The sequence below is a fragment of the Elephas maximus genome, chromosome 4, assembly GCF_024166365.1.
Source record: "Elephas maximus indicus isolate mEleMax1 chromosome 4, mEleMax1 primary haplotype, whole genome shotgun sequence".
Lineage (NCBI taxonomy): Eukaryota > Metazoa > Chordata > Mammalia > Proboscidea > Elephantidae > Elephas > Elephas maximus.
The window spans coordinates 182,987,675-183,005,384 of NC_064822.1; the positions used below are offsets into that span (position 1 = coordinate 182,987,675).

Here is a 17,710-nt window from a genome sequence, read left to right on the forward strand (position 1 = left end):
ATAAGCAAGGTAAGCACAGGCTTTCTTGTGCTTACGTACTAATCTGTAGTGAACAATTTCACCATATGGGTTTCACCACATCTTTGTGGGGTTGGGAGAGGCTGATGTCAGCCATACCTAGAAACAGAATCTTTGAGGTGGTGAAAAAATGTGAAATTGTTCACTACAGATTAGTAAGTAAGCACAAAGAAGCCTTTGCTTACCTTGCTTATTGGGTAATCCGCCCTTGCACCGGATTCTCTGCCCTGCTCTCTTCCCCCTGGGTCTGGAGGCGGCACAGCAGAGCCCACCTCCCCCTCTCTGGCATCATTTACTTTCTGTTTCCTTTTGCAACTCCACTGTGTCCAGCTGCCCAGAGGCGGCCCTCTCCACAGTGAGGGGAGGGGGCAGTCCCTACCAAACCTGAGGGCCTGAGGGAGAGTAGATCTGAGTTTGAGGAAGCAAACTACCCAGTACCCTCCCACCAGGGCCTGAAGCAGGAAGGGGGTGGGGCCAATGCTCAGATGACCTGGAAGGACACTCACAGATAAAGGGCTTTCCAGAGGCCAGAGGCAGCCCTGTGAGTGGGAACTAGAGTCGGAGTGCCCAGCGCCGAGGGACAGGCCCATGTCCAGCTCACCGCAGACTCCAGGAACCAGGTACCCCTGCCTGCCCTGCCCCTGGGCCCTCTCTCTGCTGCAGGCTCTTCCTTCCTGCTGTACCTCTGCCCAGGGCCTCCTCCTGCCTCTGTCCCTCACCCCCAACCCTCCTGACCTCCCTCCACTTCCCTATCCCCCCTTCTCCCGTAGTCCCAGCACTCAGCTCTGTCCCTCTCTGAGCTCCTTTCTGAGGGACTCACTCCCCTGTAGGGTCTGTGCCCAGCTCTGAGGATTCCCCCACTGCTGATTTCAATAGATGCTTCTCCCAACACCCCCTGCCAGCCCTGATCTTTCTTTGAGAAGCCTCTCAGCCGGAAAGTCCACAAGGGCTGGGCCAACCCCTCCCTGCCTTAACTGTCTCCTTCAGGGGCTGGCTCTCTGCCAGGCTGCCCTCTCTACCCGCCTTTCTCAAGTTCTTGTGATCTGCGAACACTTAGAATGCGACTAAAGGATGACTGAAGGCACTGGTGGATTTTGTCAAAAGCACTTTGAGTGCATTTCTGTGACATTTTCACAGCTATAAACACCAGGTGCTGGTAGAGGGTGGGGGAGGAGGGAATAGCTCTTCTAAAAAAACCCCAAACCCACTGCCATAGCATCGATTCTGACTCATAGTGACCCTATAGGACAGAGTAGAAACTGCCCCATAGAGTTTCCAAGAAGCACCTGGTGGATTCTAGCTGCTGACCTCTTGGTTAGCTGCCATAGCACTTAACCACTACACTACCAGGGTTTCCAGCTCTTCTAGGCAAGTAGATAAATCACCTCTTCTGAGACTACCCCAACTGTCAGCAGAAAGTCAGGTGCAGAAGGTTCCCAACGTGTCTACCACGTAAGCTCTCACGCTTCCCGTTCTATAACTATGCAATTAAGAATGGAATTTAAGAAAAATGTAATGATAAGGAAAAAGGCTCACATTGTAATATTAAGTAAAAAAAGAAAGCCACCTCCATAATTGCACCATCACACAACACAGTTGCTGTACACAGGGTCCCAGCTCCATCTTTTGCTAGTTCTGTGACTTGAGCAGGTTGCCCATGTCTCGGGGCCTCCGCTGCCTCATCTATAAAGAGGGAATGGCTCCATAGGATTTGGGGAGGGTTGAGTGAGTTCATATCGTTGGGGAAATTATAACTAAAAACAAAATCTACTCTTCCAACCCAGAAAAGGTAGAAGGGAACGAAAACCATTTAATTCTTGAATAAGCATTAAACCAGAATACAGTGTATCACAGGCAATCCGCTAAAGAGATCACAGAGACAGAAAGGAATCTGACCCTTTTTCAGAGGCTGGGTGGCACAGTGGTTAAGAGCTGTGGCGTGCTAACCAAAAAGGTCAGCAGTTCACATTCACCAGCCGCTTCTTGGAAACCCTATGGGGCTGTTTAACTCTGTCCTATAGGGTCGCTATGAGTTGGAATCAACTTGAAGGCAATGGGTTTATCTAAGATGTGGCAGGTATGACACGTGCCCTGGACGCCACTTGAAGAGGGGGCGCCACCAAGCAGTTTCTATTAACCCTGTATGACCCAAAGTCCTTCTTCAAGCATGGTAGAAGCAGAAGCAGGCGTAGCAAGGGCAGGAGGCAGAGGGGGACACTTACCTTGGGGCACAAGTCCAAGGGGGTCCCAGACAAGGTACAGAATGACATTCTGCCACACCACAAATATGAAATGCGCCTGACTGAGGCAGCTGGACAAGAGGGGAGGAAGGCATTTCTTCTGATGGGTCGTGGCTATCAATGTCTATTCATCTTGAAATTGGGGGAGGGGGTTGCAACTTAGAGATGACCCCTGAGTCCTCCTTACCCTCACTACGCCCCTGCCGTTTTTGTAACCCAGTAAATGCAAGTCCATTGATACATATTTTAAGATAAACAATTATTCTCAAGTAAGATTTAAAGGCGCCATTTCTTACATATGGCGGAAAAAAAAAAGTTGCCATCAATTCTGACTCATAGCAACCCTATAGGACAGAGTAGAACTGCCCATAGGGTTTCCAAGGAGCAGATGGTAGATTCAAACTGCTGACCTTTTGGTTAGCAGCTGAACTCTTAACCATTGCACCGCCAGGGCTCCTTCTCAAACATAATGCACCCTAAATTTGTCTAGTAGTTGGGGTAGCCGCCTGTGTTTGGTAATTGTCTTTATCCAAAGGGAAAAAATAAGCTTTTCATATCCGTAAGACAGGAGATAGTTCTGTGACTTGGAGCAGGGTGCCCCTGGATGTTAGGCTCCTACCCATCCATGAAACATGGGAGACAGAGGTGACAAAAGAAGGGAGACAAGACAGATGTAATCTGTCTCGATGGTTACATTTCAAAGGATTCCCACGTCCTTGAGGTAATATTTCTGGGCTGTAAAACTGGCAAGAAGCTTGTTTAGCCTTCTACCAGGATTTATGCACATTTAAGAGTGGCAGAGAAAGAATTTACAAGCTCTTGGGAAGAAAAAAATAGAAAAAACCTCCTTCCCCTTCGAATCAGGGAAAATTAATTTTGTTTTTCTTTTCTTTTTTTTTCCAATTTGTATCTACCCTAACAATATACGTAAAAGCACTTAGAAGAGTAGTTTGTGCTCTCCATTGCTCTGTGAGCCTAGGTGTTAAACCAACTTAAAAAAAAAAAAATGCATAGGTGAGAAGCCTGGAAAGAATTGAATGGAAATGTTCAAAGCCATTGTTTTGGGGTGAAGGGGTTTTTGTTAATCTTTTACATTTTTCTCATGGGTCGGGGGATGAGTGGGCAGGAAAACTGGAGGTTGTTGGGGGGGCGTGTCGTATTGGAAAGACCAGACCTGGAGCCCAAGGTGGGAGAGGTCACTCATTCCTGCAGCCTAGGCATCATCCCCTTCTTTTCCTCTTCCCTGTCTTCCTGACCTCAAAGGCAGCAGGAAATTCTGCAGTTAGGGGACTCACGGGTGGCCACAGGCACAGCCCCCAGGTGTGTCCAACGATGTGTGTTCAGGAGACAGCAGCCTGGAGTAACTCCAGGGAAAGCTCTCTGCATTTTAGGCTTCTTCCTTCTGCCCACAGAAAGCCAATGAAGACTTTATGTCCAGATACATTCACTTCTGAGTTTGAAAACCTACATAAAGCCGATGGCCGGAATTCCACCTACCTGTGCTTCGAAGTGAAAACAAATACTCTGCCCTCACCTGACTTCCCTGACTCTGGGATTTTTCAAAACCAGGTATCTGCCAGACTATAATCACACACCAGGCAGGAGCTAAGCCAGTTGAGAATGAGAAAAGTAAAAGAAAAAAAAAAAAAAGAGAGAGAGAGAAAGAAGGAAAATGCCAGATGGTGGTTTCTCAATTGCATATTTTTCCTCCCACATTTTCTTCAGTCCTTGGCCCTCTACGTCCCTGCTTGCCTCTACTGCCACCTGATAAAAGAGGGTGTTTGACTTATCACCCAAGGCTTTGTTCAGCAAACCATAGCATAAGCGTCTTCTAGTTCTTCTACAAACCCTTGTAATGGAGCTTTGCCTCTAACAGACTTGGGGAAAGTCTGCTGCATGCCCAGCTGGCCGCCCCTCCTCACCACACCCCGATCCCTCCCGGACAAGGACCCCACACCTCCCTCCTGTCCTGCCCCACAGCCTGCTCAGAGCCTGGACAGAAGGTGATCACTACCGCACTTGTTAGAGCGTCAGCAGCCACTGGAGCAGGGACCACCGCTCTGCAGCCCCCAGCACCAACCTCTAACAACTGCAAAGTGTCCCAGCACACACCTGCCCTCTCACCTCCACCCAGACTGGAGACTTTGCAGAGCACGTTTGGGGGAGGAAGCCATTTGTGGGCTGGGGTTGGGGGTTGCGCTATAGCTGCACTATCCAGTGGAAAGACAGTTGTTGTTGTTAGGTGCCGAGTTGACTTGCAGGCAACACTGTGTGTGCAGAGTAGAACTGCTCCATAGGGTTTTCAAGGCTGTGACCTCTCAGAAGCAGATTGCCAGGCCTGTCTTCCAAGGTGCCTCTGGGTGGATTTGAATGTTAACCTTTTGGCTAGTAGTCAAGTGCTTGACCATTTTTGCATCACCAGGGACTCCTAGAAACATCCACCAGCACCACCACCCGCTGCCATGGAGTCGATTTCGACTCATAGTGACCCTAGCGGACAGAGTAGAACTGCTCCGTAGAGTTTTCAAGAAGCGCATGGCGGATTCGAACTGCCAACCCTTTGGTTAGCAGCTGTACCACTTAACCATTACCCCACCAGGGTTTCCCCTAGAAACATAATGGGGGTCATATATGTAATTTAAACTTTCCAGTATCCAGTCTAAAAAGTAAAAGGAAACAGATAAAATTAATGACAGTAATTTAGTGAGTCCAATATATTTAAAGTATTATTTCAACCTATAATTAATATGAAAATTCTTCACGGGATAGTTTACATCCTTTTTTTTTTGTACTAAGTCTTTAAACAGCAGTATATATTTTACACTTAACCGCTCCTCTGCATTCAGACGAGCCATGTGTCAAATGCTCAATAGCTGCCACATGTGGCTAGTGGCGCCCTAATGGGACAGTGCAGCTCTGTGGCCATCCCCAGCAGACAGCAAGCAGAGAACAAGCCTGGGCCTGGGGTCTGGCCCCAAGCAGGAACTCAGAATGCTTGTTGAATGAATGAATGAGAGAATTAATGGATGAGTTAATGAATGTGGGAAGGGATGAATACAGAGAAGGAGGGAGGAGAAGGAAGAAAGAAGGGATGAATTAAGATGCCCCCGGGGCTCCTGTCCTGGTCCCTTCTCCCCACTCCACTTATCCCCTCCCTCAAGCACACTGCTTCTCCACCCACTCATCTCCCAGCCCCGCCCCCCCCACCCTGTCCCTCACTGTCTCTCCAAGGACCAGCCTCCAGGCCACCATGCAGAACTGGTCTTCCTCGCTTGGTTCTTCAAGCGACTCCGCCTTGGAGAGTGCTACCAAGTCACCTGGTACATATCCTGGAGCCCCTGCTCCCGCTGCGCGGACCAAGTGGCCAACTTCCTGAAGTCACACGGCACCGTGAGGCTTCGCATCCTTGCCTCCCGCCTCTACTTCTCCAAGAAACTAGAGAACAGACGAGGGCTCCACAGGCTGTCGCAGGCAAGGGCGGAGGTCAAAATCATGTCTCTTAAAGGTGAGAGCGACTCGATGGCACTAGAGAAAAAAAAAAAAAAAGGTGAGAGGCGCCCTAGGGCGGTGGGCAGGAAAATGCACTTGGGGAGGGGCGGGGGCAGGGCAGCAGAGGGACCAGAGTAAGGAGTGGATGGACCTAGGGTGCCAGCTGGGAAGGGAGCTGGGAAGGCTGAGACAGGACCTGGTTCTCAAGGAAGGCAGGGGAGGGTCGGGTCGCAAGGCCTGCTGGGAGCTGACTCTTCACTCCCCTCTTTCATCTCAGACCTTTATAGTGACCCTATAGGACACAGTAGAACCGCCCCAGCAGGTTTCCAAGGCTGTAATTCTTAGGGAAGCAGACTGCCACATCTTTCTCCCATGGTGGGTTTGAACCAACCTTTTGGTTAGCAGCGAAGTTCTTATCCACTGCGCCACCAGGGCCCCTCGGCAACAGGTTTTTTTGTTTGTTTGTTTTTCATCTCAGACTTTGAATATTGTTGGGAAAACTTTGTGAACCATGAGGAAAAGCCATTCCAGCCTTGGATGAACCTGGATAAAAATTCTGAGGACTGGAACGCTGAGCTTAAGAACATTCACAGGTGAGGGCCATCCTCTGGGCCATGTCCCTCCCTCCGCTCATCTCCTGCCCCTCCCTCTCGTTCTCTTTCACGTCTCTGAGGCTTTCCCCTCTGCCTGCTGTCACCCCAACTCTCTCCCCAGTTCCTTCAATTCCTACCACCTCCACTTCCTAGGGTCTCACAGAGCCCCCTGCCCTGGCTCCTTCCATCTTGCATATTACCCAAATATTGTTGTTAAACTGAAAGCAAATGGCATGAACATGTGTAAGTACGGAAATTGGAAAATTGGAGAAACATCCTTCAAGACGGACTGAGTCATCAGAGAACAAGGACCCTTGGTGGAAAAGACTGAGCGGGCAGGGGAGGGATCGGAGCCTGGGTCCATGTGTTGTCTTTCTATATTATTCTTGCCATGGCCCTGACATGCCAACCATTCCAGAGCCTTCTTGCATCCTCCGGCCCCATCCCATCCTCCTCCACTCTGTGCATCATCAATACCCCAACCCTTGCTTCTCCCCGTCCTTTATCCCACTCCCAAATTGCTCACAGACATGCAGCTCTGTAATGGGATATGGCTTGGGGATGGTGATGGAGAGTGAGAGGAAGAAAACCTTAATGGCTAAGTTTACATTTAAATATGTTTTAAGAAAAAAGTAGGATTGGGTTAAATGAGGCCTGAGACCATCAGACCTTTTCCAAAACACAGAATAAAAATTTGAAGGACCCCCGGGACAGGGCAGCAAAAGGGTAGCTGGGGCAGGCCAGGCAAAACAGGAAGTGAGCTCCTGACTCTTTTGACCACAGAAGCAAATACAGCGAGATCATGGTGAGAGGAAGTTAACCAGGCTCAGAGGTGCCAGACAGGGTCCCTGGGACACCCAACCATTGCCATCACATGACTGGCACCAAGAAGAAGCAAGAGTTCAGCCTAATATGGTGTGATTCTAGGCAGGCAGTCACAGAAGAAGGAAATAGAAGAAGGAAGGTATTCAGGTTGGAATAAATGCGGAAAATCATGCTGGAGAACATCTTGGGGCCCACTCATAGCTGCTGTTCCTCCCTTTACCCCTGTCCCCAGAACCCACTGCGGTTTGGACAGGTCCCTGGACACAATGCCTAAGGGCAGGACCAGGTGGTTCTCTCCAGCTACTTCATCATATTTGTCCCGACTTCTCCCTGCTCCCCTATTTCCTCAAATGGGGGAGGCACAGTGGGGCACAGATGTCCGAGTGACACATTACTTGATTGTCTAGGTCATCAGAATCAAGGAGTCAAAATGGCCAGTTCGGAAGCACTCTTCCGCCTCAAGAATATGGACGAGGAGAAAGGTCAGTCTCAAGTACCACACAGACCTCCCTGATGCCCTGTCAAACCCAGTGAGTTTCACTCCCAGGACATGTCCATGCTCCCTGTCTCAAAGGGCACACGCTTGATGACTTTCCTTGCAAGAATCACCAGCAAAATTTCCAGTCTCACCTTCTGTCTTGGTTACCTAGTGCTGCTGTAATACAAATACCACAAGTGGGTGGCTCTAAAAACCGGATTTTGTTTTCTCACAGTTTCGGAAGCTAAAAGTCCAAATGAGGGAACTTGTCGATGGCCCCAGGTGTTCCGCGGCACTCCTCTCATGGCGTCTGTGTTCCACTTTGTGTCTGCCTGTGTCTGTGCTGCTCTTTATACGACTCAGAAGAGATTAGGTTTAGGATCCACCCTACACTGGCATCATCTCAACTGACTGATTATACACATTAGGTTACTTTACGGAAGATGATTACATTAGATTGGATTACATTACAGCCACCATTATAGGGGTTTAGATTCCAAACATATTTGGTGGCAGGGGACACATTTCCATCCATAACACCTTCCGTTCTCTCAGCTGGACAGCACATGGCTCCTTCCTGCTTCTCAGGCCGGGGGGATGTCTTAGCTCTGTGACTTTTACCAGCACCCCATTGTGTGGATCCGAATGCTCTTCCTAGCAGGGGACAGCTTGTTCTGGCATCTACCATCAGCAGTGGCCCCAGGAGCATTAGGACAGATGGAGATAAAGAGGGTGCCATGCACAGGAAGCCTCTAAGCTCCTCTCCGTATTTCAGCTGTTAAAACTCTTATAACCCCAGTGCCCCTCCCGTGGCCCCTGGGCACAGTGGGATGTGTTGGGCAGGGACATCAGTGGAGTGACAGGGAAAGGTTCATTTGGGAGTCATCTATGCATGAAATCTCGAATCTGAGGTGGCTGCTAAGGAAGTCATCCTTTAGATAAAGATGCTCTGGGTTTTGTATCTGATGGTCCTTGGTTGACCTGTGACAAGGTGTCTTAGTGATCTGGTGCTGCTATAACAGAAGTACCACAAGTGGATGGCTTTAACAAAGAGCAATTTATTTCCTCACAGCAAAGTAGGGCAGAAGTCCAAATTCAGGGCATCAGCTCCATGGGAAGGCTTTCTCTCTCAGTTGGTTCTGGAGGAAGGTCCTTGTCATCAATCTTCCCTTAGACTAGGAACTTCTCCACACAGGAACCCTGGGTCCAAAGGACGCCCTCTGCACACAACACTGCTTTCTTGCTGGTACGAGGTCCCCTGCTCTCTGCTCCCTACACTTTCTTTTATCTCTAGTAAGATAAAAGCTGGTGCAGGCCACACCCCAGGGAAACTTCCTTTACATTGGATCAGGGATATGACATTAGTAAGGGTGTTACAATCTCACCGTAATCCTCTTTAACATAAAATTACAATCACGAAATGGAGGAAACCACACAATACCAGGAATAATGGCCTAACCAAGCTAACACATATTCTGGGGGACACAATTCAATCCATAACACAAGGCAAGCAGACAGTTTTCTGGATGCAAATTTGAAGTCCAGGTCCTCAAATCCTGGCCTGAGAGGTCCTATTGTCCTGTTGTTGTTGTTGTTAGGTGCCTTCAAGTCAGTTCTAACTCATAGTGACGCTATGCACAACAGAACAAAACACTGCCCAGTCCTGCGCCATCCTCATAACTGTTGCTATCCTTGAACTCATTCTTGCAGCCACTGTGTCGATCCATCTAGTTGAGGGTCTTCCTCTTTTTTGCTGACCCTCTGCTTTATCAAGCATGATGTTCTTCTCCAGGGACTGATCCCTTCCTGATAACAAGTCCAAAGTATGTGAGACTTAGTCTCGCCATCCTTGCTTCTAAGGAGCCTTCTCTGGTTGTACTTCTTCTAAGACAGATTTGTTCGTTCTTTTCACAGTCCATGGTATATTCAATACTCTTCTTCAACACCACAACACAAAGGTGTCAATTCTTCTTTGATCTTCCTTATTCATTGCCCATCTTTTGCATGCATATGAGGTAATTGAAAACACCATGGCTTGGGTCAGGTGCACCTTAGCCCTCAAGATGACATTCTGTTTTCAACACCTTGAAGAGGTCTTTTGCAATAGATTTGCCCAATGCAATGCATCTTTTGATTTCTTCACTGCTGCTTCCATGGGTGTGGATTGTGGATCCAAGTAAAATGAAATCCTTAACAACCTCAATGTTTTCTCCAATTATCATGATGTTGCTTATTGGTCCAGCTGTGAGGATTTTTGTTTTCTTTATGTTGAGGTGCAATCCATACTGAAGACTGTCATATTTGATCTTCATCAGTAAGCGCTTCAAGTCCTCTTCACTTTCAGCAAGCAAGGTTGTGTCATCTGCATAACGCAGGTTGTTAATGAACCTGCCTCCAATCCTGATGTCCTGTTCTTCTTCATACAGTCCAGCTTCTAGGATTATTTGTTGAGAATACAGATTGAATAGGTATGGTGAAAGGATACAACCCTAACATACACCTTTCCTGACTTTAAACCATGCAGTATCCCCTTGTTCTGTTCGAATGACTGCCTCTTGATCTATGTAAAGGTTTCTCATGAGCACAAATAAATGTTCTGGAATTCCCATTCTCCGCAACATTATTCATAATTTGTTATGATCCACACAGTCAAACGCCTTTGTGTAGTCAATAAAATACAGGTAAACATCTTTCTGGTATTCTCTGCTTTCAGTCAGGACCCATCTGACAGCAATGATATCCCTGGTTCCACATCCTCTTCTGAATCCGGCTTGAATTTCTGGCAGTTCCCTGTTGATATACTGCTGCAGCCGCTTTTGAATGATCTTCGGCAAAATTTCACTTGTATGTGATATTAATGATATTTTTGGTAATTTCTGCATTTAGTTGGATCACCTTTCTTGGGAATAGGCATAAATATGGATCTCTTCCAACTGGTTGGCCAGGAAGCTGTCTTCCAAATTTCTTGGCGTAGATGAGTGATCACAACCAGCGCTGCATCCGTTTGTTGAAACATCTCAATCGGTATTCCGTCAGTTCCTGTAGCTTTGGTTTTCGTCAATGCCTTCAGTGCAGCTTGGACTTCTTCCTTCAGTATCGTTGGTTCCTGATCATATACTACCTCCTGAAATGGTTGAATGTCGACCAATTCTTTTTGGCATAGTGACTCTGTGTATTCCTTCCATCTTCTGAAGCTTCCTGCATCATTTAATATTTTCACCATAGAATCCTTCAATATTGCAACTCGAGGCTTGAACTTTTTCTTCAGTTCTTTCAGCTTGAGAAATGCTGAGTGTGTTCTTCTCTTTTGGTTTTTTATCTCCAGGTGTTGGCACATATCATCATAATACTTTACTTTGTCTTGTCGAGCAGCCCTTTGAAATCTTCTGTTCACCTCTTTCACTTCCAATTTTTCCTTTTGCTTTAGCTACTTGACATTCAAGAGCAAGTTTCAGAATCTCTTCTGACATCCATTTTGGCTTTTTCTTTTTCTCCTGTCTTTTTAATGACCTCTTGCTTTCTTCATATATGATATCCTTCCACAACTTGTCTGGCCTTCTGTCATTAGTGCTCAACGCATCAAATCTATTCTTGAAATGGTCTCTAAATTCAGATGGGATATACTCAAGGTGGTACTTTGACTCCTGTGGACTTGTTCTAATTTTCTTCAGCTTCAACTTGAACTTGCATATGAGTAATTGTTGATCTGATCCGCAGTTGGCTCCTAGCCTTGTTCTGACTGATGATATTGAGCTTCTCCATGGTCTTTTTTCACAGATGTAGTCAATTTGATTCCTGTGTATTCCAGCTAGCAAGGTCCATGTGTATAGTTGCCGTTTATGTTGGTGAAAAAAGGTATTTGCGATGAAGTCGTTGATGTTGCAAAATTCAATCATGCAATCTTCAGCATTGTTTCTACCACCAAGGGCATATTTTCTAACTATCGATTCTTCTTCTTTGCTTCCAACTTTCGCATTCCAGTCACCAGTAATTATCAGTGCGTCCTGATTGTTTGATCAATTTCAGACTGCAGAAGTTGGTAAACATCTTCAATTTCTTTATCTTTGGCCTTAGTGGTTGGTGAGTAAATTTGAATAATAGTCGTATTAACTGGTCTTCCTTGTAGGGGTATGGATATTATCCTATCACTGACAGTGTTGTACTTCAGCATAGATCTTGAAATGTTCTTTTTGGCAATGAATGCAACGCCATTCCTCTTCAAGTTGTCGTTTCCGGCATAGTAGACTACATGATTGTCAGATTCAGAATGGCCAATGCCAGTCCATTTCAGCTCACTAATGCCTAGGATATCGATGTTTATGCATTCCATTTCATTTTAGATGATTTCCAATTTTCCTAGATTCATACTTCATACATTCCAGGTTCTGATTATTAATGGATGTTTGCAGCGGTTTCTTCTGCAAATGAAGGTCCCGAAAGCTTGACTCCATCCACATCATTAAGGTCGACTTCACTTTGAGGAGGCAGCTCTTCCCCAGTCATCTTTTGAGTGCCTTCCAACCTGGGGGGCTCATCTTCCAGCACTATATCAGACAATGTTCTGCTGCTAGTCATGAGATTTTCACTGGCTAATGCTTGTCAGAAGTAGACTGCCAGGTCCTTCTTCGTAGTCTGTCTTAGTCTGGAAGCTCAGCTGAAACCTGTCCACCATGGGTGACCCTGCTGATATCTGAATACAGGCGGCACAGCTTTCAGCATCACAGCAACACGCAAGCCCCCACAGTACGACAAACTGACAGACACGTGGGGGTAATAGATGGTAGACATTTTTTTCTTTTCTAATAGATGGTAGAAATGGTTTTTCATGGTGGAATTAATGATGTTGAACTGTGTTGGCTAGAAATAGGCTGGAGGCATTTCTAGACCTGCACAAATGGCGTCTGGACACCTATTGCACCCGTGGTCTGTGTCTGAGGAATGACACCCTCAGCATGATGCCATGTCCCAGGGAGTCTATCCGCCTGGACCTGACTCAGTGGTGAGAAAAGTCACATTTGCCTTGGGCAGAATGTTCACACAAGGTGATTTTGTCAGAGTTCCCAAGAGGACAGAGCAGGGGCCTCACTGAGCTTCCCAAGCAACTGTTGAAGCTGTTTTTGTATCTGCCGAATCATGAATGCTTCCCGTAGGACTTGTCCAAAGGGGGTAGGTAGACTCCTGGTTCTATCTACCTACATCTACCTGTGGGGAGCTAACAACATTGATCAGAAAGAACCCAATGAGTCTGCATGCTCACATTGGCCTGGCCACTTTGCAATCTAATATTAAATGAAAAAGAAAGCAAGATATAAGGTTGAATGCTCTATCGAGTATAATCACTATTAGGGAGAGAAAAAGCTCTGTGGGTCCTTCCGCCAAAAATCTCTGTTTCAGCAATCCCTTGGTGACAATGGTCTTTCCTGTTTGCCTGTGTTTAGACAAAATTGTGATGCCCACAGCTGAACAAAGAGCATAGAGTTAGAGGACACACCAGTTCCATTCCCTCACTCCCAAAAGAGAAGGGCTCTGGCATTGCAGCAGTTAGAGTGGAGATGCTTGTGGGGCACCCAGGAGGGGCGGCTGGACAGGGGGTCTGGGGCTCAAAGAACAGTGGGTAAGTGGCATAAAGGAGTGGGCTGTAACAAGGAGGGACCTGGGGGTGACCAGGGGAAGGTGCAGCCTGCCCTTCTCAGGGAGAGGCTCCCCACCCATCCCAGGAAGAAACAGTGACAAGGGCATTCTGCAGGCAAACTGGCCTCAAGTGTGGGCCATGGTGGATGCTGTGCCGGATGGGGGTTAAGCAGTGGGGTACAAGGTGGGAGAGTTCACCCTCTCCCTGCTGCCCTTGCCAGCACCCTATTCCTTTCTCCTCCCACAGCCCCCAGGCCTCTTGGCCAACGAAGCAGAGACCCTTCCTTACCTTCCCCTGGGGCTCAAAGGGATCTGAGGTGACAGGAGCCTAGAGTGGCTCCAGAGGACGCTCTCTGCATTTTTGATTTTCTCCTTCCTGTTGCACAGAAACCCAAGGGACCTGTTAACAGAAGGCATATTCTACCAGCAATTTAACAATAAGCACAAGCTCAAAAAGCCCTACTATAAGAGGAAGACCTACTTGTGCTACGAGCTGAATGGCCTCCAACCCGTCAAAGGCTGCTTTCACTACGAGGTGCTGTTCGGGCTCTCTGGGCACAGGGCTGGCAGGGGCTGAACCCACGGGATTTGCAGGGAACATGCATGTGGTACGAGCCTAGAAGTTCTTCATTTGCCATGGCAACTTCTGTGTTTTCTTAGCCTTTGGTCCTGCTGCTGCTGCCGCTTATTAGTCAGAATTAGCCCAGCTTCCCTGGAGCTCCCCACATTCTTTCCCACCCCCAGGCCTCCATAGATGCTGTTCCCTCCAGAAGAATGCTCTTCCTGGCCCTCTTACCGTATACTCATCCTTCAGATGTCAACTCAGTAACGACCTCACGGAGAGAGGGCATGGGGATCGGGGTGGGGAGGCTGGCAGAATCTTGCAAAAAGCTCAGTTTGGTTCCGTGGTATGTAAAGTAGGATGAAGCCAGGGTGGGAGACACGGTGGTGAGGTGCAGGCAGGGGGGAGGAGTGCCAGGAGCCACAAAGGAAGGCCTCAGGCAGGCTCTGTCCTCATCTGGGCAGGCCAAGGAAGGTCAGCCTGCTCCAGGGCTGCTCCTGGGGTGGACCTCACATGTGGTTCCAGGGGGCAGAAACTAGTGCTGTGGGTCAGGTGGGTCTGTACCTGTGTCTGGTGCTGTGCTGTGTAGATGCCGGGCCTTAGCTGCTCTGGTCCTGTCCAGGGGCCCCACCAAACTCCATTCTCTCTGCAGCCCCTCCTGCTGGACATCTTGCCTCAGCAGGGTGGTTATTACTGGTTTCATCCCCATTTCATGGATGAGGAAACTGAGGTTCTGGGTGATACCAACTGTGTGCTCTCCTCTGTAGTATGGTTGCAAAACTGCATCCATCCCAGGGTTGCCATGGCTTCGGTGACACAGTGCCTGTCACACTCTGCCTGACACATAGTTGCTGCTCAATTAAGGTACACCCTCAGCCTCCAGTACCCCCCTTTTTTTCCCCTCTTACTCAACATCAAGTTGCTAATACTGGTGGCATAGCTTCCAGCATGACAGCAACATGCAAGCCGCCACAGTACAAGTTGACAGATGAGTGGTGGTCAAACCAGACCAAACCCCGTTGCCGTCAAGTCAATGCTTCGGAGCAGAACCTCTTTGGAGGGTTTTCTTGACTGTAATCCTACAGATGCAGATCGCCAGGACTTTCTTCCATAGCACTGCTGGGTGCATTCAAACTGCCAACCTTTCAGATAGCAGCCGAGCACTTAGCCCAGCGACCTCACAGCCCTTAGCACATGGCTATCCCCAAGACCCAGCACTAAACTTCACCCATAAGATCTCCATATGTTCCTGCCCTTCTCCATACGCTCCTTCCCACCTGTCTCCCGACCTGTCCTGCTCCCCTGGCTCCCACCCTGACCTATATCTTAGGATCCCCAGGTGGAAACATCTTCAGACAACTAGGTGGACAAGTGTCCAAAGGGGCATGCCACAGAGTGTTCAGCACTGTGCCAACAGCCTCCCCGTCCAGCTGTGGGCACTGGAAGGCAGAGGTCTGTGCCTGACTCAGATAAAGCTGTGGGTGCTTTGAATGTTGAATGGATGAATGAGTGAGCCAGCGAGTAACTGAGCAAGTGAAGGAGGATCCCTTTCCCTGTCCGTGGCAAGCTCACACACTCAGAAGTTCATGGGGCCTAGCCTCCCATCCCCATCTTTGCCCTCAGTTCCACCTCTGAGCTCTGCCCTCTAACCCTTCTTTCTTTCTCTCTGGGGCCCTCCCCAGGAAGGTCACCATGCGGAAAGTCAGTTTATTGAAGAGATAGGTTCCATGGGCCTGGACCAAGGCAGGCTCTACTTCATCACCTGCTACTTCACGTGGAGCCCCTGTCACAGCTGTGCTCGGAAACTGGTCAGTTTTGTAAAGGGCAACTCCCACCTGTGCCTGAAAATTTACACCTCCCGCCTCTACTACCACTGGATCTGGAAGTATATCCAGGGGCTGCAGCATCTGCAGAATTCCGATGTCCCTGTGACTGTCATGACCGACAGAGGTAGGAGGAGAACTGAGCTGTCCATGGAAAGCCAGTAGGGGATGGGAGGCTTCATAATTCCGGAAGGGAAGGATGGTGTCCCAGCTGTGGCCCGGGGTCAGAATCCACCTGGAAGAGAATATTCTGGAGAGACAACAAGGTCCAAGCAGAGGAAGCGAGGGGAGGGAAAAGAAGAAGACCCTGGCCCTGTGGGGCAAGGGCTCGCAGGCCCCACCCCTGGGGCCTGACAGTTCCCCTCTTTCACCTCAGAGTTTGAGTACTGCTGGAAAAACTTTGTGGACAACAAAGGGATGCCCTTTGAACCCTGGGAGAAGCTGGATTCATACAGTAAGAACATAGAAGAACGGCTCAAGAGAATCCTGGAGGTGAGACTGCCCCCACTGTAGGCCCCTCATCTCCCTGGTCTCTTCCCCACCTGCACCCCTATCAGATTTTCCCTGCTTCAGCCTCCCATCCTTCTCCCTGGCTCTCTTCCCACTGCTCACACATGCACCCCCCCCACACACATACACACTATACACATTACACACACTCACATACACACACCACACACACTCATACACATATCACACATACACCAAACACACACATACACACTACACATACTTACACAGCACACACACACCACATGTACACGTACACCACACACACACATCACACATACACACCACACACCTTTCTCTTTTCTCACAACACCTTTTTTTTGCTCCCTTCTCCCACCAGGGACTCCCAGCTTTCGTTTTCACCTCTCCTTCCCTTCCTCCTGGCACAGTCTCTTGCCAAGCTATGCTTCCTAATTTCTTCTCTTCTTTCTCAGAAACGCTCGACTCCGGATGATTTAAATGAAGTCTTTAGGAATTTGTATCTTTGATCCCTAGCACTGTCATCCTCAAGATATGTGAGCCTTCCCTGGAGCATCTCAGGGCTCCATACACTGATGACTCTTAGAAGCAAGTAGCAAGTGTTACAGACTGACCTGTCCACCGATGCGTACCTTGTCCTAAGTCCAGAGATTTTCTTTTGACCTTCACTCATTTCTGTTTTTTTTTTATAAATGGCTGCATAGTTTTATAATTGTCAAAAATAAAGATAAATTTTAAGTCTATAAAACCTGGGCTACCTTCTAAGAGGCAATTAGATTGTCCCTCATGAAAGTAAGTATAAGACAACACTGAGAAAAACGTTCTTATCTGAGAAGTCCCTGTCTAGTTTAGAATAAACCAAAACCAAACCCACTGCCATAAAGTCAATTCTGACTCATAGTGACCCCACAGGACAGAGTGGAACTGCCCCCATAGGGCTTCCGAGGCTGTAAATCTTTACGGAAGCAGACTGCCACATCTTTCTCCCACAGAACGGCCGGTGGGTTCAAACCACTGACTTCTTGGTTAGCAGCGCAGCATTTTAACCACTGCACCACCAAGGCTTCTCTAGTTTAGAATCGTTGGATTATTTTGTGATCTAGGTATCGTTTGCCTCTTCTGACAGTCTGTGTCTAAATAAATAAGGCAGACCTCTATTGAGTAGAGGTGCCCCAGTAGAATTGACTTAAAAAAAAGAGAGAAAAACTTTTATTTAGCGTTCTTAGCAACTAGCACCAACTCTCGCTAATTAAAACAGAAGAAAAAAAAAAAAAGATGTTGCATGGCTCACTGAAGCTCTAGGAAAGGTAGATGACTGGGTTGGGAGGCTTCAAAGCCAGGAAGAATCCCCAAACCATGCTGCAAAGCTGGTCTGGTGAAGACAGCACTTCTCCACCCACACCAGCACCCCTGCCTTCCCTGTCTTCCCACCAGAATGGAGAAACAGGAAAAGGGGGGGAGGGGGACGAGTTACAATAAATAATGAACAAATAATCAGATGGAAAGTATAAATTCAGGTGCATGACGCTAAATGTGAACATAATTAACCCTTCCATGCAGCT

General features: G+C 48.0%; 1 protein-coding gene across 1 annotated transcript; it reads left to right on the top strand.

Moving 5' to 3' along the window:
• The first annotated feature begins 529 nt into the window (after positions 1 to 529).
• On the top strand, positions 530 to 16,691 carry LOC126076066 (DNA dC->dU-editing enzyme APOBEC-3B-like). Its single transcript, XM_049884456.1, has 9 exons — positions 530 to 638; positions 3,671 to 3,827; positions 5,490 to 5,763; positions 6,226 to 6,340; positions 7,573 to 7,647; positions 13,662 to 13,809; positions 15,519 to 15,786; positions 16,036 to 16,151; positions 16,604 to 16,691. The coding sequence occupies exons 1-9, from the start codon at positions 607 to 609 to the stop codon at positions 16,655 to 16,657; spliced, it is 1,239 nt and encodes a 412-aa protein (XP_049740413.1). The 5' UTR covers positions 530 to 606; the 3' UTR covers positions 16,658 to 16,691.
• The last annotated feature ends 1,019 nt before the right edge of the window (positions 16,692 to 17,710 follow it).

What these genes read in the sequence shown, in the direction of transcription:
- LOC126076066 (XM_049884456.1), top strand. Translation starts at nt 607, where the DNA reads ATGTCCAGCTCACCGCAGACTCCAGGAACCAG. An exon ending in CAAAATCATGTCTCTTAAAG is followed by an intron (nt 5,764 to 6,225) that starts GTGAGAGCGACT and finishes TTTTCATCTCAG; the next exon opens with ACTTTGAATATTGTTGGGAA. An exon ending in AAGGCTGCTTTCACTACGAG is followed by an intron (nt 13,810 to 15,518) that starts GTGCTGTTCGGG and finishes GGCCCTCCCCAG; the next exon opens with GAAGGTCACCATGCGGAAAG.